The sequence below is a fragment of the Lissotriton helveticus genome, chromosome 4_1 (genome assembly GCF_964261635.1).
Source record: "Lissotriton helveticus chromosome 4_1, aLisHel1.1, whole genome shotgun sequence".
NCBI classification, from domain to species: domain Eukaryota; kingdom Metazoa; phylum Chordata; class Amphibia; order Caudata; family Salamandridae; genus Lissotriton; species Lissotriton helveticus.
This window is the reverse complement of record NC_136063.1, coordinates 1858755280-1858773519: the sequence shown is the minus strand read 5'-3', so window position 1 is coordinate 1858773519 and position 18240 is coordinate 1858755280. Positions and strand designations below refer to the sequence as shown.

General features: G+C 42.1%; 1 protein-coding gene across 2 annotated transcripts in view; it reads left to right on the top strand.

Moving 5' to 3' along the window:
• TBX22 (T-box transcription factor 22) overlaps positions 1-18240 on the top strand; it is a 333889-nt gene that overhangs the window by 297976 nt on the left and 17673 nt on the right. For both annotated transcript variants that reach the window (XM_078685923.1, XM_078685922.1), the window contains exons 5-6: positions 7602-7766; positions 9924-9988. In XM_078685923.1, the coding sequence (XP_078542049.1) occupies positions 7602-7766; positions 9924-9988 (230 nt within the window). The remainder of the gene's footprint in view (positions 1-7601; positions 7767-9923; positions 9989-18240) is intronic.

The window sequence follows — 18240 nt, the reverse complement described above, 5'->3', positions numbered from 1 at the left end:
TAGGGCTGAGGGCCCTCTAACAGGCCAGGGTATGGGGGCCACATGCCCGCTCCCCAAATTATTTAGATCAACCCCAGGGGATGAATTCCCCAGGGTCTAATTAAGGCTTGGGGCAGGGGGTAATGCAACTTCTCCCCTTTTTATTGAATGTGGCCCCAGGGACGGGGATCCCCGGACCTGATCTAGGGTCAGGGAGGGAGGCCACTTGCCCCTTCACCTTTTATTAAAAAAAGCACCCCCTCCCATATAAAAATTAACCTCGCTCTCCCTGGGGGCTAAGCTTAAAAATTGGTGGAAACCAGCAGTTATAAAAGAAAATACATTTTGGTACCTGGGAGGCACTCGGAGACTCTCCACTAGACCTTGGGGGGCAGGGTATGCCTACCCTCCCCCCCCACACACACTTTATGCTTTTTTTCTTTTGTATTTAGGACAGGGGACTGAGTCCCCGAGTCCTAAAATAGTTGCTGGCACATCTTTGTTGATTTGGTGGCAGTCAATCAGATCACATCTTTTGATCTGTCGGATCAGTTGATTATCCTCAGTGTGAAATATCTAGAAATGCGGAATCTTCGTTTCTCAAAAATGCCGTTTACACCAAGACAAAAAAAGCACACTTTTGAACCAAAATCTAGCTTTCTGCCAATTTTGGTGTAATTCTGTTCAGCCATTTTAGCTATAGTTCTGACTGCCCATATATACATACAAACTACCACATTTTTAGGAGATTCTGGAGTTTCTCATTGCTGTAAATAACATATGTTGCTGTCACCCAATTTCACTGTCAAAGAATTTGTTTTTGTGGCTGTGACACAAACTCATGGACTTCAGGTGTCAATAGGTAGCCGCTTTTACTGCTGAAATATACACCTATCATTGATAAAGGGAAGTTTTGTTTAATGCCTTCATACCATGTAGATGTATGTACGCTGATTTTGTGGGACGTTGGTATCCTAATGGAGGAATAGCTCAAGTTACAAAACACTCTTTAACCTATAACCATTCTCGGCTGAGAGATCTTGTTGTGAGAAAATATTTCGATGTTGCTGATTCTGCTGCTTCTCACAGCAATTACCTGGGTGTAACACATATTGAATCAAATAGTCACGAGAGAGTCCAGGACTGGTCTTCAGCTATGCTCTTCAATTGAATCATTACACAGGAAAGTCAAAGGGGTCATTAGAGAACGCCCATGCATGGAACATTTGAGTAGGAAACCATAGGCGAGTTGTCTTCACTCACACGATAAACCATACGGAGACAAATGATATAAGCAGACTAATGCTTTCAGTTTATTTTTTTATGCACATCTTTAGTCAAATTCTTCATTTCTCCAGATGTCTCTGTTAACTGTCAGGTATCAAGGAAGAAAATTATACTGCAACTGGGATTTAAAATTACTATGTTGCATTCTGAAAAGAGAGAGCCATCGAACCAGGGGTAGCATAAATGCAAGATGTTGAGCATACTGCACAGCATCATAGATTCCAGTCCGGTTAGACTGCAATAAGGTTACTTTTAGTTTTATGTAGTCTGAAATGCAGCTCATGGTCATTCTTTCTGAAATGTTGTGTCCCTAAAATATATAGCAAACCTCACCTCTTTTAGCATTAGTTTTAAATCCTACTTGTGAAATCTTTTTAATAGTATGGCGGCAGATTGTGCTTCAAGTGAGATGAAAAATGTCTCGGGCTCTAAAAAGGGTGTTCCCTAAGAAACGTATCTAAGACAAGCTCACAAGTAGTGAATAGTGTGTCTAAGTGTGAGGTTTAATATATGTGAAATAAAATCAGACACTTGACAGATATATAAATGGAGTTTAATTGAGCAAGGAATAACCGAAATCAGCAGTAACAAAAGATTTATGTACAGTTTACACGGCACGATTATAATAAGACAGAAGCAATAGAATACTTCACAAGATAAATTTAAGAGAAGGCCTCATCATGGCTGCGTGCTATCACTCGGAGAGTCGAGTCTACACAGGGAATAACTTTGTTATTCAATTGAAATGAAATATTATCTTAGACCCTGGGATAGCAGCAGTGTTCAACAGATACCACCATGTCACTTCCGCATAATGGCATAAATAGGACAACTGACGTTGTATTACCACTATTACCACTGTGACACGTGGCAGTCCAGCACGTACAGTTTTTCTTGTATACAGCCGACAGAAGGCCAGCATAGAGGGTCCATTGGACCCTGGCTCAATGTCTAATATTTGTGTGCTTGGGCAAGCCATGTCCCACTTAGCACACTAATCGTGGGTATGCTAGCCTTTTAAAGATACAGATCAAATCGATATCAATTAGATCATCACACGGTTGATTATTGTAACAGTGCTGTAAAATATTAATCATACTTTATTCATTGCAATAAAACGCTGATCATTATCGTTAGAGCCTATGAATGGTTGAAACGGATTTGTTTAACTCGGGTCACATAAGAGCTCTATCAGTGTTTGTACAGTAGGGAAGAGGTGGGAACAATTCTGACTTTCTATGACAATAATTTTAATTCAAATTAATCCGGATCTGGCACAGACAAAATGTGGTAAAACAGTGCTTTGCCCAAGTGGGCAAAATTACTTTTTGCATGAAAATTCTTTCCCAGAACCATAAATATTAGGCGATTTTAAACATTGACATTGTCTGTTAAAAACTCCCACTTAAGCTTTGTATACCACATCATGCTCCATCTGTTGTCCCTCATATCTTGACTTATGTTTAAGTAAGCCGAAGTGACTTGAAAGGATTTGCTGAGGATTTTTTTTTCACAGATAGAAATGAGGCAGATTTCAGCATATTCTTGCAAATTGTGTCATTGATTTTTGGTCAGGTGAGTACATGGCAGTCAGACTGATCCTCAACCTCCCACACGGAACCCACATCACATCACATCTCAGGGAGGTCCCCAGGCTCCTGATACACAAATGCGCTTATTTCAAATTCGACAGAAACAAATTCAAAGCACTACACAATTTAGGCCCCAACTACCTGAACAGTTGCATCTCCTTCCACCAACCACCCAGACACCTCTGCTCTGCATGGCGTCTACTCGCACACATCCCACACATACAGGCAACCAGACCAGAAGGACGGGGTTCTCTTACATCACACCTAAAGCATGGGATGATCACCCACTCCACATCAGAGCCTAAACTTCTCTTCTTCTATTCTACAAGAAGCTGAAGACTTGGCACTTTAATTAATGAACTACACTAGGCAGAGCAAGGCACACACATCTGCTCGGTGCCAGGATACCCTCATGGGCGATAATGCACTTTAAAAATACACGTAACATCCAACACAGTGCAAAACAATTGGCAATGTTGCATTGCAGATGCGGAGCAAACAAAGCATATAGAATTCACCTTTCAAATCAGCCCTTCTTTAGTTAGTTCCTGATGGGACCTTCTTACTTCTACTTTTCACACATACTTGAAGTACGATGTAAAAGTCAATAATACAAAAAATGTATATGTGTGTATAGATATATAACAAAAATGTATGACTGTGATTTGAGTGAAAATTATGTATTCATGAGGTTTGATGTGCAATCACTGTACACCAGCATTAGGCACACTGATGGTCTGAGGGCTCTGCAACACTATCTAGGCAGAAGGCCAATATCACTACATCAACATACATGTATGGTGACTCACAAACATCACATTCATTTTCAACAGGCTACATTACAAACAAACACATGGTTCAGCCAGCTTCTCCCCCAGCTATGCTAATTCGCATATGGCCTGGTGGGAGGAGCAAGTACTTGGGGTAAGATACCAACGGCAAATGACAGACAATGTGGTGATATACAAAAGGTTCATAGACAACATTTTTATTCTATGGAAAGGTTCAAGGGAAAGTGCGACAACATTTGCATCAGACATTAATATTTGCCTTAACCTCACATTCATCTGCACTACAAGCACACCATCAATCCAGTTTTTAGACTTAGAACTCTTAATACAAACCCGTACATTTAGGAAGCCCACAGCGGGAAATGCAATACTACATGCCCAGAGCTTTCACCCAACGAAACTCAAAGAATCAATACCATATGCAGAGTGCCTCAGGATGACACGGAACTGTAGCAGGAAGAGAGATTTGAAAGATGCTAAAGAGAACCTCTTTATGAGACTGAGAAATAGGCAATCAGACACTGGACAAGGCAGAGAGAAAGTGTAGTGAAAAGAAGAGGAAAGACCTCCTATTTCCAGTAAAGGAGAGCACCACAAACACCGAGGAGAAAATCACACACAATATCCCTAGACTAATTACAGGCTACAACACGTATCATGCCAATCTGCGTAAGATTTTGAACAGGCACTGGCCGTTGGTACGCAATGACCCAAGTTTAGGTCCTTTCTGTGACAAATCACCATCAATCCCTTTTAGAAAGGCAAAATCAATGAGGAACGAGCTAGTGTGCAACGCCCCTACAAACATCAAAAGAACAACGTGGCTTCAAGCCCAAAAGGGATTCAGGAATTGCGCAAAATGCAAGGCCTGTAAACATGGAATTAATATCAACACAGTCAGGCTACTCTTTAGACATACACCGTATACTATCAGAGGGAGCTACACATGTAAGACAGAATTTGCTGTCTACGTGCTGGAATGGACTTGTGGAAAAAGGTATGTGGGCAGCACTATACATCAGGCACACGTTAGAATACTGCAGCACCTCAGGGCGATCACAAATGACGACCAGGCATACCCTGTGGCTAGACACATCAATTCACATCACGCAGGAAACTTACAAGATTTGACTTATTTTGTAATTGACAGCGTACCCAAGAACATCAGGGATGGCAATCGGCAACTGGCATTGAGAAGACTCGAGTCTAGATACATAAACTTGCTAGACTCGAAAATCCCCAAAGGGTTAAACGCGGATGAGGCTCTTAATGTACACCTCTAGTCCTCAGCTGCTTGGCCTGCTAATCTTTAACCACTCCGAAAACATCTGAAACTCACCCACTTTATCGCAAATAATTTCATTTGGCACAATACACACGACAAAAATTATGTTTACCAAACAACACATAAGTAATTCACAACACATGTGAGTCAACGCGGTCACAATCACCTTAGATCACGCTCGAGCACCAATCACTAGTGTTTACAAGACCCTGTCATATGAGGAATCGGTCCCCACACCCTCTAGGATAGGATTGAGTGGCCGGACGTTGTATGAGCGACCTAAGCAACCAGTCATGGCAATTTAGTGGTAAGGGTCTCTGCACAGACATAGATGACACAAACTTAGCATGGCCACGCGTGTGCGCCATATGAGAGCTAGACACAGGAGAACTACTCAAGTAACGCACATGACTAGTGCTTACGACGACTGGCGCATGTTGTTTTAATACCGACAAACAACTCTGCCAACAACATATTTGTGTGAGGTTCACAAAACATAAACACATCCTGCCATTATGGGTTTATCCAAGGGAGATTTTACTAATCCAATCACAAAACTACATTTGCGGCACACACATAAAGGGTTGGCAGCTAGTGATATCACCACTAATGGGTACAAATATTTAACGCGCTGACTCACGGAGGTGTTTAATTTTATGTTTTTATTTTATGTTCTAGTTTTGTACATAAGGTCTATTTCATACACATTTTGTTCATCACTGAGTTGTTAAATGTGAAGTAACATTTATCTTAGCTATGTAAAATGGATATATGCATCTAGCTAAAGCTTTGAAGCAGTGATGTAATCCACATTATAACTCTTCTATGTTGTTTGGAGTGACATGACATGGTTGCCATGACAACCTAAACCAGTTGTACCCTGTCAAACTTGCAAGTATATAGTAGTTGATGTGGTGAAACCAGATGTAGTGAGCAAGGCGGCTGAATACCGTGGAAACGCGTCTGGGCTGTTAATCGGAATAAAATAAATCTTACTTTGGCATTATTCACGGAGTCAGCGCCTTCTTTGTATTCGAAGTTTGAAAAAAAAAAATATATATATATATATATATATATATATATATATATATATATATATACACAAAATTGTATATTTAAAGACCTTCTAGATTCTTTTACTTGCATTTTTTGCAATAGAACAGTCACCAGAAAAAATATGTTGAAAGAACCAGGAGGCATAATAGCAAGAACCTCGTTAAAATGATCGCCGTTTTATCGGCAGGAAACTGCCGCCAAAATGGCGATAATGGGCTTGCTAATATACTAGCAAGCCCATTATCGCCATTTTTCTCATTACATTAGAGCAGCTTAATGTGATTTTCTCAGTGCCACTTTGGTAAGCGATGAGTCTTTCATAGTATATCATAGCACTGGTAAAATGACCCACCCTGTATCTTACAGGTAGCAGTGACAACTTTGGATCACTGTTTATCAATATGTCACGAGCCAGAACACCATTCATTTTTGGCTAACAATGACAACGTGTGTCATACTCCGAAACCGTATTAATAAACCACATCCACAAAAACTGCAGCTTTTTTAGCCGCAGTCTGTGGAGGTAACAGCGGTGGGGAGGTGGGGTCTCATTGGGAGGGACAATGCTGAGGGCAAATTAAATAAATAATTAATTTTTCCTTGTCATCGTCCCTCGAAATCCGCCCCAACGCGGCCCCACCGCTCCACCGCTGTTACCTGCATGGACCGCGGTTGATTCCCTCTTTGTCAAAAATCCCCTAAGCCGTCTTAAAAAGCAACTCAACCAGTGGCGGCTCGCCGAGGGAGTGCTGCGGGGTGGTGAGGCGGGGGAAGGGCAGAGTGGGGTGGTAGTGGACTCCAACATATGTAAATAAATAAATTAAACAATTAACCCTACCTGCTGTCCATCACCGCGGTGGAGATGCAGCGAGCACAAGTTAAATTGTTTTATTTATTTATTCACTTAGTTTACTCCGTTGCGCCGTATGTTGGAGTCCACTACCCCTCCCCACCCTGCCTCTCCACCGCCCCGCAGCACTCCCTCGGCGAGCCGCCACTGGAGGGAATACCAGTAGATGCAAACAAATTTCTAAACTTGCCATTTTAGGACACCAAATTGTCAGCTTCACATTGATATGGAGAACGTTTTCAGAGTCTGGGACTGATGCTAACTATATACCTGCATAAGGACTCAGGGATATAGAGGTTAATTTTGTTGCTGAGACATTTTTCGTCTCTCCTGTTGTTGTATTGAATATAGGGAAGATACTTTGAAGATGACCTGAATGTTGCGGAGATGTTGCTTCAATGATATCTGTGCCATAGGTGGAGGCCCAGCACTTCTTTCTATCTTCGGCCTTTTGGAGGCAGGACATATATTTTTATGAGTACTACCAATTGATTCTTTTTGAGAATGTAAGACAAGATATTTTGGAAAGTAGGAGGAACTATTTTTGGGGCGTTCCGAATGCAGCTAGTTTCATATCTTTTCCTGGGTAGACAGGCACTGCTTCTAATTTCTACTGCTTTAAAGTAAGCCTACCCAATATACATAATTTGTCAAATAAAGGTCTACAGAAATGCATCCTAAATTGTGTTGAGAGGCAGACACAATTCTTGTAATCTTGTCATAGTGTACATTGTAACCATTTCATGCATTTTGTATTCTAGATCATTCTTCAATCCATGCACAAATACAAACCAAGAGTTCACGTTATTGTTCAGGATTCCAGATTTGATCTTTCGCAGATTCAATCTCTGCCAGCAGAAGGGGTTAAAAGCTTCTCTTTCTCTGAAACCGAATTCACTACTGTGACAGCTTATCAGAACCAGCAGGTGAGATGGCGATCACTCGAGGCTTAGTCCGACAACCTTGCAAAGTGAACCGTAATCCATTAAGTGATTCAAGTGGGACGATTTATAAACACAGTATTCGAGAATATGTCAAATAAAGATTGCCATTCTTTGTTCACTGTCCAAACTGTATGGTAAGATTGGGGGTCATTACCATTCAGAATAACGTTACTGTGGCTATAAAAGCTGCTACTTACTATACTCTACGCACCGACTGGTTCAAAGCTCATTGTGTACCAGCCAATCACGTCACTCCAAAATCCAAAAAGAGTAATACAATTAGATTTGGACAGTGAGAAGAGCAAAATAAAAAAAACATCTTCCAGAATATTTTAAAACACACCCCTTTCTGTCACGTTTAAGTGCAACCTTTCATATCAATTTAAGGGGAACAGCAAAAAACTGCGGAAAACCTGCCTATACGTGCTTTTTTACTTTCTTTTATACATCATTTGCTACATTGTGAAAACAGTGTCTGTATTGTTTATATTTAAAAATAAACAAAGACGTATTTTCCTATTTGTGGCCACAGATAGTAAGAGAAACATTACAAAACAAACCCTGATATCTAATAAAAGATTTCTATGTTGAAAGACGTTATCTATGTCGGTCTAAAACAAACACATTTGCTCTCCTTTATCAGGACTTGAGTTCGTACAGACTGGCATCATATTAACCAATAGGGCTGTTCGACACGGTCATAGAGATTCATTGATTAAAAAGTGATGGCAAAAAGACCAGCTGCCCCTGGAACTTTGTTAGGCTTTGCAAGTGTACCCTTGCAACTATTAAACAAGACCTGGAAAATAACACATCATAAGCATATCTAAAGGCCTCGGCAACTCAAGGATGCTATATTTTAGGTGTTTATTGTTACTTATCTCAATGATTCTCATTTTATTAAACTCGGAAGGGTGAAAGGTCAAGTGAACCTGCCATGACTGCCGACGTTGAAGCTGGGGAACCGGGTTCGAGTTTGGTAGGAGGCTCACACATCCTATGATTCGGGTCAAATCACGTAATCTCCCTGTTCCTAAAAAAACGAGTGTGTACGTCTGGAATGCAACTGGTGTTCCTGTTAAGCACTGTGATACCTTCGGGTCGACTTCGCGCTTTATACAACTGCAAAAAAGAAATTACATTTCAGCAGTGGATACTTAAGTCAATTGCTCCATGAGATCTGGAAAATAACACCCTGTTATAAAGACTCGTGCACAAATAACTAGAAAATACATTTTTGGCACAAATAAGTTAGTAAATCTATTGACATTATATATTTACCTCAACTTTCTAAATGTGATCTTCTTGTTTATATTTCTTCATGAGGTGCAAATGTATCATAACACTTTTTCTTTTTTCTTCACATGAAAAATACGTTTCCCGTGTGAAGAAATGCTTTTTCATAAACCCCTGTAGATGTAAGGGTGACTGGATTTTCACGCTCCACTTACAAATACCTTCCAACTATAGAGTCGTTTTAAATGTGTAAATGCCATTAAAAATCTATTACAATATTTTGTGAATATCGCAAAGACACAACTAATGGTTTCAACACACTTTCCCACACTGTCCCCTAAACATACGTCATCATTTTAAGCATCAAATATATCTTGAAAGGTTAAATACGTTTTGTGTGCAATATTTGATACTTAGGTGTAAACTAATATTAAACTGGGTCCATTGGAAATGCATCTTGTTTGGTGGTAAACATAAATTAATGTGTAGGCTTTTCAGTGAGTGTGTAACTTAAAAGTAAAATAAAGATTATAAAGCTTTTATTTCGTATTTGGAATTTGATTCTTGCTTTTTCTAGGAGGCATGCACATCACATGTTCTTTATATCACATACCAAGGCCTCGTAAGAATGTTTATTACTCTGTGTAACATGCATTACAGACATGAAAGATAACAAATGAAATAAAATAATACAGTGATAAACTGCGAGGTAGTGTATACTTCGACTGCAAAGTGATTGGATGTCATTATGTCATGAAAATAAAACTGCAATTTTACTTGACGTGTTTTAGAAATTGGAAAATATAATTTGAAAGCTCAAAATTCAAGAAAGTACAACATAAGCTTTATATGTTTCTTTTGCTCATGCAATTCACACTGATGCTTTTCCTTTGCCATTGATAGATTACCAAACTGAAAATTGACAGGAATCCTTTCGCTAAAGGCTTTAGAGACCCTGGAAGAAACAGGTAAAAACATAAGAAGTGATGGGTAATTAACGAATTGTGTAAATTAGTGAAGATCATGAATGCCTATACGTGTGTTTTATTCTCCATTCAACATGTCTCTAAACTATGTAGCTAATTCACTGAAACACAGCCATACATTTGTGAAGGGGCAACATGCCTCAAACAAATGTGCAGATGCATGGAGTTTGTCCATGTGCTCTGAATTAGAACTGCGACTTATGGCTAGGGGGATGGCAGGCCACAAGGATAAATACTGTGTTTGCAATTTTAGTCCAGTCCTCTTTATAGAGCAGGGTTGATGTATGCTGCTGTAATGTGCAAGGCCGTAGATAATCTATGATTATGCACTGATGAACTCTGCTGATAGAAACACATTGATACTCACATGTCTTAAACTGTGTTTCTGTCCTGTTATGTACTCTACCGTGCAAGCATTTCCTGAGCAGTGGAGTGTGGGTGTGCCATGCAGGTAGGCACCATTTTTGTGGTTGATAGGATCTGCAACAGCAAGTGCTCTTTGTAGCCTATCATTGCGTTTATGGCACTGCACAGTGATAATGATAGATTGGCTGGTTGATTATCTGCCTTGCAGCTTTCTCTGCACAAGCCATGCACTAGTTCGCAGTATGAATCAAGAGTCTCGTCAGGTGTAGCTCTCTCAAGATGTTACTGTTGAACGAGGGATGAATAAAACCTGCACCTGCCAAACCGCCAATATGCCCTATTTTGCACCTGAGGAAGATACAGAACACACAGACTTGCCTACATACATGCGCACACAGCAGTTTTTGCACCTTGAAAGGGCAGATGAATCATTACATTTGGATTCCTGACCTTACTTTTGCCAGTTTTAATGGATACCAGGGATATCCATCAATAAATGGATTTCCTTCGGGTACACGCCTAGGTATTGTTATTCCCCTTTTCTTCTTTTTCTTAACAGGGCCAAAAGTATTGTCCTGAAAAAGTTATTGAAGAACTCCCAATCCTCATCCACTTGGTTGAGTCGACTGGATTGGTACCATCTTACTCCAATGTGAGAAGTTGCCTATGACAAAGCATGCCACGATAAGTTGTGGGTGAGGCGACCTCTCATATATCTGTTTGATGACCTGGTGCAAGTTTTACCTCACCTAGCTAGGACCAGTGAAACACTTCTGATGTAGACTCGAGTATTTTGTGTGGAAACATAGAAAGCTCTCTTTCATTCAATGGAATATGTATTCCAGGAAAAAGGTTACGTTGGCCTTGTTGGTAGCTTGTTGTTTTGCAGATTGAAATTAATTTGAGTATTGTGGGCATATATTTGGAGTTTCACCTAGTATTCCTACTGTAGATGGGCCAGAGGGTAACTATTTCTGATAAGGAGCAGCCATGCTATGGATGAACCTTCAAGCGCACCTGCTGGATACCTTGTGAGGTGACATTTCCAGTGACATGATTCAAACCTACAGACTTTGAAGAAGTATGAAAACGTAACTCTTCTTTTTGCCCAGAGATGTCAGGAATTACTCACAAATGTTATGTAGTGTAGTTCCTATATTCCCAATAGGCTCTGCGCATTGGAATAATATATCCTATAGATGTGACGTAGGACTTATGTCTACTATTTTTATTTACTAGGTCTCTATCGAAATATATTAGACTTAATTGTGAGTGCCAGCTAGCTCAGAGATCACTAGAAACTTTCTCGAATTCACAAGAAGGGATTTAGTTTTTTACAACCGCATAAACATGACAACTTTGTTTCCCAAGATAAAACTGATCTTCAGAGTCGTGGAAACAATAGATAGATATTTTACGCAATCAATCGTGCATGCTTCGTTTCACCAGAGGTGCAGAGAAATAGATGCATACAGTAAAAAGAGTAGAATAAAATAATACTGTAAGAGCATTGTATGGTTCCTAAACCATAGATAAATACATACATAAACAACAAAGTCAAGTCAAGTCAAGTCATAAAATTTGTATAGCGCACTACATACCCAGAGGGTTTCAAGGCGCTTAGGAAGGGGGGGAGGATTATTTGTCAAATATCCACGTTTTAAGCTGCTTTCTGAACGCTAGGTGGTTCTGGGTGAGGCGAAGGTAAGCGGGGAGTGAGTTCCATGTTTTAGCAGCCAGGTATGAAAAGGATCTGCCTCCCATGGTGGTCTTGTTGATGCGAGGTACAGTGGCGAAGGCTTGGCTGGAAGAACGTAGTTGGCGGGAGGGGGTGTAGAAGGACAGTCGAGAGTTGAGGCAATCTGGTCCGATGTCGTAGAGTGATTTGTGTGCGTGGGTAAGCAGTCGGAAAGTGATCCTCTTATTGACGGGTAGCCAGTGGAGGTCTTTAAGGTGACCAGAGATGTGTTCGTTGCGTGGGATGTCTAATATGAGCCTGGCTGAGGCGTTTTGGATTCGTTGGAGTTTCTTCTGGAGTTTAGAGGTGGTACCTGCGTAGAGGGTGTTTCCGTAGTCCAGTCGGCTCGTGACCAGAGCGTGGGTGACTGTTTTCCTTGTTTCGGAGGGGATCCAGCGAAATGTTTTTCTGAGCATGCGAAGAATGTTGAAGCAGGAAGAGGATACGGCGCTGACTTGTCTGTTCATTGAGAGTGAAGAATCCAGGATGACGCCTAGGTTCCGTGCGTGGTCTGTCGGGATGGGTGCTTTTCCGAGGGCTTCCGGCCACCAGGAGTCGTCCCAGGCAGAGGGGGATGTACCTAAGATGAGGACTTCTGTTTTGTCTGAGTTCAGTTTCAGACGGCTTTGTTTCATCCATTCGGCGACTTCTTTCATTCCTTCGTGTAGGTTAGTTTTGGCGGTGCTGGGGTCCTTGGTGAGAGAAAGGATCAGTTGAGTGTCGTCCGCGTAAGAGATGAAGTTGAGGTTGTGTTGGCGGGCGATGGCCGCGAGGGGGCTCATGTATACGTTAAAGAGGGTGGGACTGAGTGAGGATCCTTGAGGTACGCCGCAGATGACTTCAGAGGCCTCGGACTTGAATGGAGGAAGGCGGACTCTCTGGGTTCTTCCGGTGAGGAACGAGGTGATCCATTCAAGTGCTTTTCCTTGGATTCCGATGTTATTGAGGCGTTGTAGAAGGGTGCTGTGGCAGACTGTGTCGAATGCTGCAGAGAGGTTGAGGAGGATGAGGGCGACTGTGTCTCCATTGTCCAGTAGAGTTCGAATGTCGTCTGTTGCTGCGATGAGGGCGGTCTCAGTGCTGTGTTTTGCTTGGAAGCCAGATTGTGAGGGGTCGAGGGATTTGTTGGCTTCGAGGAAGGCGGCGAGCTGGTTGTTGACGGCTTTCTCGATGACTTTGGCCGGGAAAGGAAGAAGCGAGATGGGGCGGTAGTTTTTGAGTTCGGTGGGGTCCGCTGTTGGTTTTTTCAAAAGGGCGGTGAGTTCAGCGTGTTTCCAGTCTTCTGGGAAGGTAGCGGAGTTGAAGGAGCAGTTGATGACGTCTCGGAGGTGCGGTGCTATGGCGGAGTCTGCTTTGTTAAAGATGTGGTGAGGGCATGGGTCTGTGGGGGATCCAGAATGGATGGAATTCATCAGGCGGATGGTTTCCTCAGTGGAGATTGGGTTCCAGGCGTTAAGGGTGTTTACGGGGGGAAGATGGTCAGCAGATGGTAGGGTGGGTTGGTTGTCAAAGCTGTTGTGGATGTCTGCAATTTTGTTGTGGAAGAATGAGGCTAGGGAGTCGCAGAGGGCTTGAGAGGGGGTGATGTCGTTGGAGTTGGCCGAGGGGTTGGAAAATTCCTTGACGATGTTGAAAAGTTCCTTGCTGTTGTGGGCGTTGTTGTCAAGTCGATCCTTGAATGCTATTTTCTTGGCTTTTCGGATCAGTTGGTGGTGAGTGCGGGTGGCGCTTTTGAAGGCGTCCTTGGTGCTGGTGGATGGGTCTTTTTTCCAGGCCTTTTCAAGGGAGCGGCAGAGTTTCTTGGATTTCTTAAGATCATCGTTGAACCATGAGGCCTTCTTTCTGCCAGGTTTGCTTTGACGTTTTTTCAGTGGTGCTAAGGTGTCGGCGGTGTTGGATAACCATAGGGTGAGGTTGGCGGCGGCTTCGTTGGCGTTAGAAGAGAGGGCTGGGGAGTTTCGAAGGAGCGATGCGGAGATTTGGTCCGTGGTGATTTTGTTCCAGTTTCTTTGCAGGGTAGGTTGGAGGTGGATGTTGGGTTTTGGTTTGTTGTAGGTGAAGTGAACGCAGCTGTGGTCAGTCCAGAGGAGGTCCGTGGTGTGGCTGAAGGAGACATGATTGCTGGATGTGAAGATGGGGTCGAGTGTGTGACCTGCGATGTGGGTGGGGGAAGTGACTAGTTGTTTAAGTCCGAGGTTGCCGAGGTTGTCCACGAGGGTGGCGGTGTTGCGGTCGTTGATCCTTTCAAGGTGAAAGTTGAGGTCTCCCAGAAGGATGTATTCTTTGGAGGGGAGCGCGTGTGGAGTGATGAAGTCCGTGATGTCTTCACTGAATTTTGCGCGGGGTCCTGGTGGTCTGTAGAGGAGAGTGCCTCTGAGTGTGGTCTTGGGGTCGATGTGGATCTGGAAATGAAGGTGTTCGGAGTTAGCGAGGTTGGCGTCAGAGCTGGTTGAGATGCGGATTGATTTCTTATGGACGATAGCGAGTCCTCCTCCTGTGTGGCTGGTACGGTCTTTGCGAGTAATCTTATAGTCTTCAGGGATGGCAATGGTGATGTCTGGTGCGGAGGAAGCGTTCATCCATGTTTCCGTAAGGAAGGCGATGTCTGGAGATATGGTGTCTAGTAGATTCCATAGGTCAATGGCGTGCCTGTGGACCGATCGGGTGTTGAGAAGGATACAAAGGCAAAAAGTACTCAACGGGTGCTTCTAAAATACGCCTACTCCGATGTACCTAACCTAAGCTTAATACGAGGGAAGAAGTAAGTGAGGTGTAGCGTAAATTTAGTATTCCTTTGCCAAGAATCTATCCAAGATTTCTCTTAGGGTCTAATCAGCTCCGTACCTTGGTTTAGAATGAAGAAGGTCAATCTCAGGACTCGATTTCCCAACAACCCGCAAGGGTAGCTTGGAAACACTGGAGCTGGATTTCTCGGCAGGAGAATAGACAGCATCTCTCTCAGTGCATCTGCTGGAGGGTCGGCTTCCTTCAGCACTTGCTGTAGCAGGATGCGTCGGGCAAGTAGATCATCGAACTGCTCCAAACCACCGTGTGTTTGCTATGGCAAGTGTGGTCATATTTATACCTTGGACGTGCCGAGTTTGACTTAAGGTAGACATAATAACATCATCAAAGAGTCTCAGTTCTTTGAAAACTCCATGAGTTCTTGGACAAGTCAGTATTCGAGCAAGGGGAAGTCCCTAACTGCTGAAGCCAAGTTTTCCAAGAAATCATTGTGGATTTTCGGAACTAGTGGAAGTAGCCCTGCCGTATTGGGACTGCATGAGTTATTTCTAAATATGGTTATGATTTCTATGCCTATATAAGGATATGGAGATTTATACCTATATAAGGGCATGAATCGGGAAAAGTACAATAGGGTCCTAAAATACTATACAATACCCACTCCACGTTATCATGTTCAACTAAGTTTAAGCACTAAAACATATAGCATGTGTTTACAATCCCACCCAAAAATACACATAAAATGCATTTGAAATGGTTGCACACGAAAAATGAGCATTTGTACTGAACTCATTAAAAAGCAATGATTTCATTGTAAGCCTATAATATGATATTGGAAATGCTAACTGAATGAATCATGAAATTACATTTATGAAATGGCTCTTAGTTACAGAATAAAAAGTCGAGACCATCCCATAGCAGAATATACAAGTTGTTTTGGTTTGTCGATTAGGTCAATATTGTTTCTAGGAAGTATTCAAAGAATTCTTGTTCTCTAAGTTCATTGTGTTTTGGAAAAAAGTCAAATCAAATCGTAAAAAAAATAAAGTTCCAAAGTTAGAAGCTTTTGTTTTGAAAAAAGTGAAGGTCGAATATCAGAGTTGAAAGAACGCTGTGTGCTAACTTCAAAAGTTATTCTCGGCGTCAGGAGAAAACATTAAGTCGTCTAGGCTGGCAAAGAAATCGTCTACCATAGTAGATGAAAGTTGAACCACTTCATTAAGTAGATCAATCGTACACAGATGAGAAGCATCGCCGTCAGCGTCAGTCGCGTTAGCAATGTTCGTAGTAGATGGTACCTGTGTGCCTTTTGGTCCGCGTATTACACCTTCAGCTGGAATTGCCGGTGAGATCTCAATGAATGCTGTCATCAGGATTGGTAGCCGTTGGGAGCAACACAATACATGAGCCGTTACCGGACCCAGCAAAGCGTCAACATCCGTTGGCATTGCTGATGGAAGTGTTAGACAGATATCTAACACGCATTCCTCTCCACAAAGCAGGCATCGTAGAACAGGTAAGATGCAATCTTGCAGATTGGTCTGAATGACAGGAACCATATGGTATTCAGATCTTTCAAACGAGCCAAGCCAAGGATCTGTGTTATTTTTTCACGATACTGCATTGCCAGAAGAGCATTCTCCATGGTAATTTGGGTATGGCAGGTGACTGGACTTGCCATAACAAAGTAGAAGAAATAAAAATAGTATCCCTGCTACGAGTCCCAAGATGAGAGGCAGGCTGCCGAACACAGAATGCACGAAGTTAGGAAAAATGCCCAGGACTGCTTCAAAGGGTGCTAACAGTCCTGAAAAATCATCTTAAATACATGTACAATACTGCTGGTATCAGACATGTTTAAGATAAGACCTAATATTTCTGCAAAATGTATGGCGCAGTTTGTTGATAATAATGCATGTATCTCTGCAGAGGACCTTGCAACTTGCAGATCATACGTCTCTCTGGACAAGGTCAGTGGCACAGTTTTTTGTAGAAGAATGGCTTTCATTCTGCTTAAAGTATCAATTCGTATAGAAGAGATGTTCAGTGAAGGCTATAGTGGCGATTCTCCGTCTCTCTTAGTTTTTGGAAACAATTCTTGCATACAACAAGTGACCCTGGGTGACACACTAACCAAATAGGCTGTCCCTGGCATCATTCCACAACAGCTGTGATCATTCAGCATTATGTTACTTCCATTGGAAAGCTGCCTACAAATTGGATCTAATAATGCTGCTGGGGAACCCTGCAGGTGGCATGATAAGTTGTTTGAAGAACCATCACAGGCTCCATGTAAATTATTGCCTTGACACAGAAGTGTACCACTTAATGTGGTTTTACAGTTTTTACCACTAAGAAATACCTCCTTTCCCCCACTCCAACATTTGTGTGTGTATGGTAAATCCCAGGTCGACTTTATGTACTCTTTACCCAACCTTTCATACAGGCCCGCTGGTATGTGTTTTAAGCAATACTGAAACTGGAAAATCGTCACTGGTATCGTGATGGTGCCATGTATTATCCATTCAACGGATGGTTTCCCAGAAACGGTTAATGGTAATCTCTCTAGTTTTTCTATGCTCAGCACCGTATAGTCTGCTTCCCTCTGTGCCAAAGAGATTTGTTTATCTGTAAGGTTAAATACAGTAAATAATGACGTGGTGTTGATTAGACGCCAGGGCACATAGCCAGAACGAAGGTTTTGTAACGTCCAGCCTAGCAGCATTATAGAACGTAATTGAGACTGGCCATGTTGTAACATTAGCAAGTCCAGTTCCATTATGTCTATGGCAGAGGATACGATGCTGTCCAAAGAATAAATTGTGGAAGACAGAATTGTTAACCCATTGTCAACTACAGAGAGAGCTTTCTCCAAATTAATACGATCAATTTCTCTTATTCGTTCTGCAGTTTCCATTTGCATGACTTTCCATGCTTCATTGTAAGCAGCGTATATACCGGCGTATATGAAACGTTTATGACGTGGTTTGCGAGGTCCAAGTAAGAATTCTCGCAAGTCAATGCCATCTTTAAGTAAAGTTAAGTGTTGTTTTATATCTGGGAGTGTGGATTTTTGTAGCCATTCAAGGCACAGTTTTCCTACACTGTAAGATGTTATTATCCCGGGATGTTGTCTCTGGACATATCTTGGATCTGGCCTAGTTACTGTAAACCATTGTGTCTTGTTCAGGAATCTATCTTGACAGTTATTCGTGTCTGTGGGCCAGATTAACCATTTTTCCATTCAGGATTGCTTCTGTTTTGTTGTAAAATATAATTTATGTCTACCTCCTCATCTGTAGTTCTATTACTATCAGGTGTGGGCTTAGGTATGGACGGTTTGTTTAAATCTTTTATCTTAGCCAGGCCAAGACAAGATGTCTGT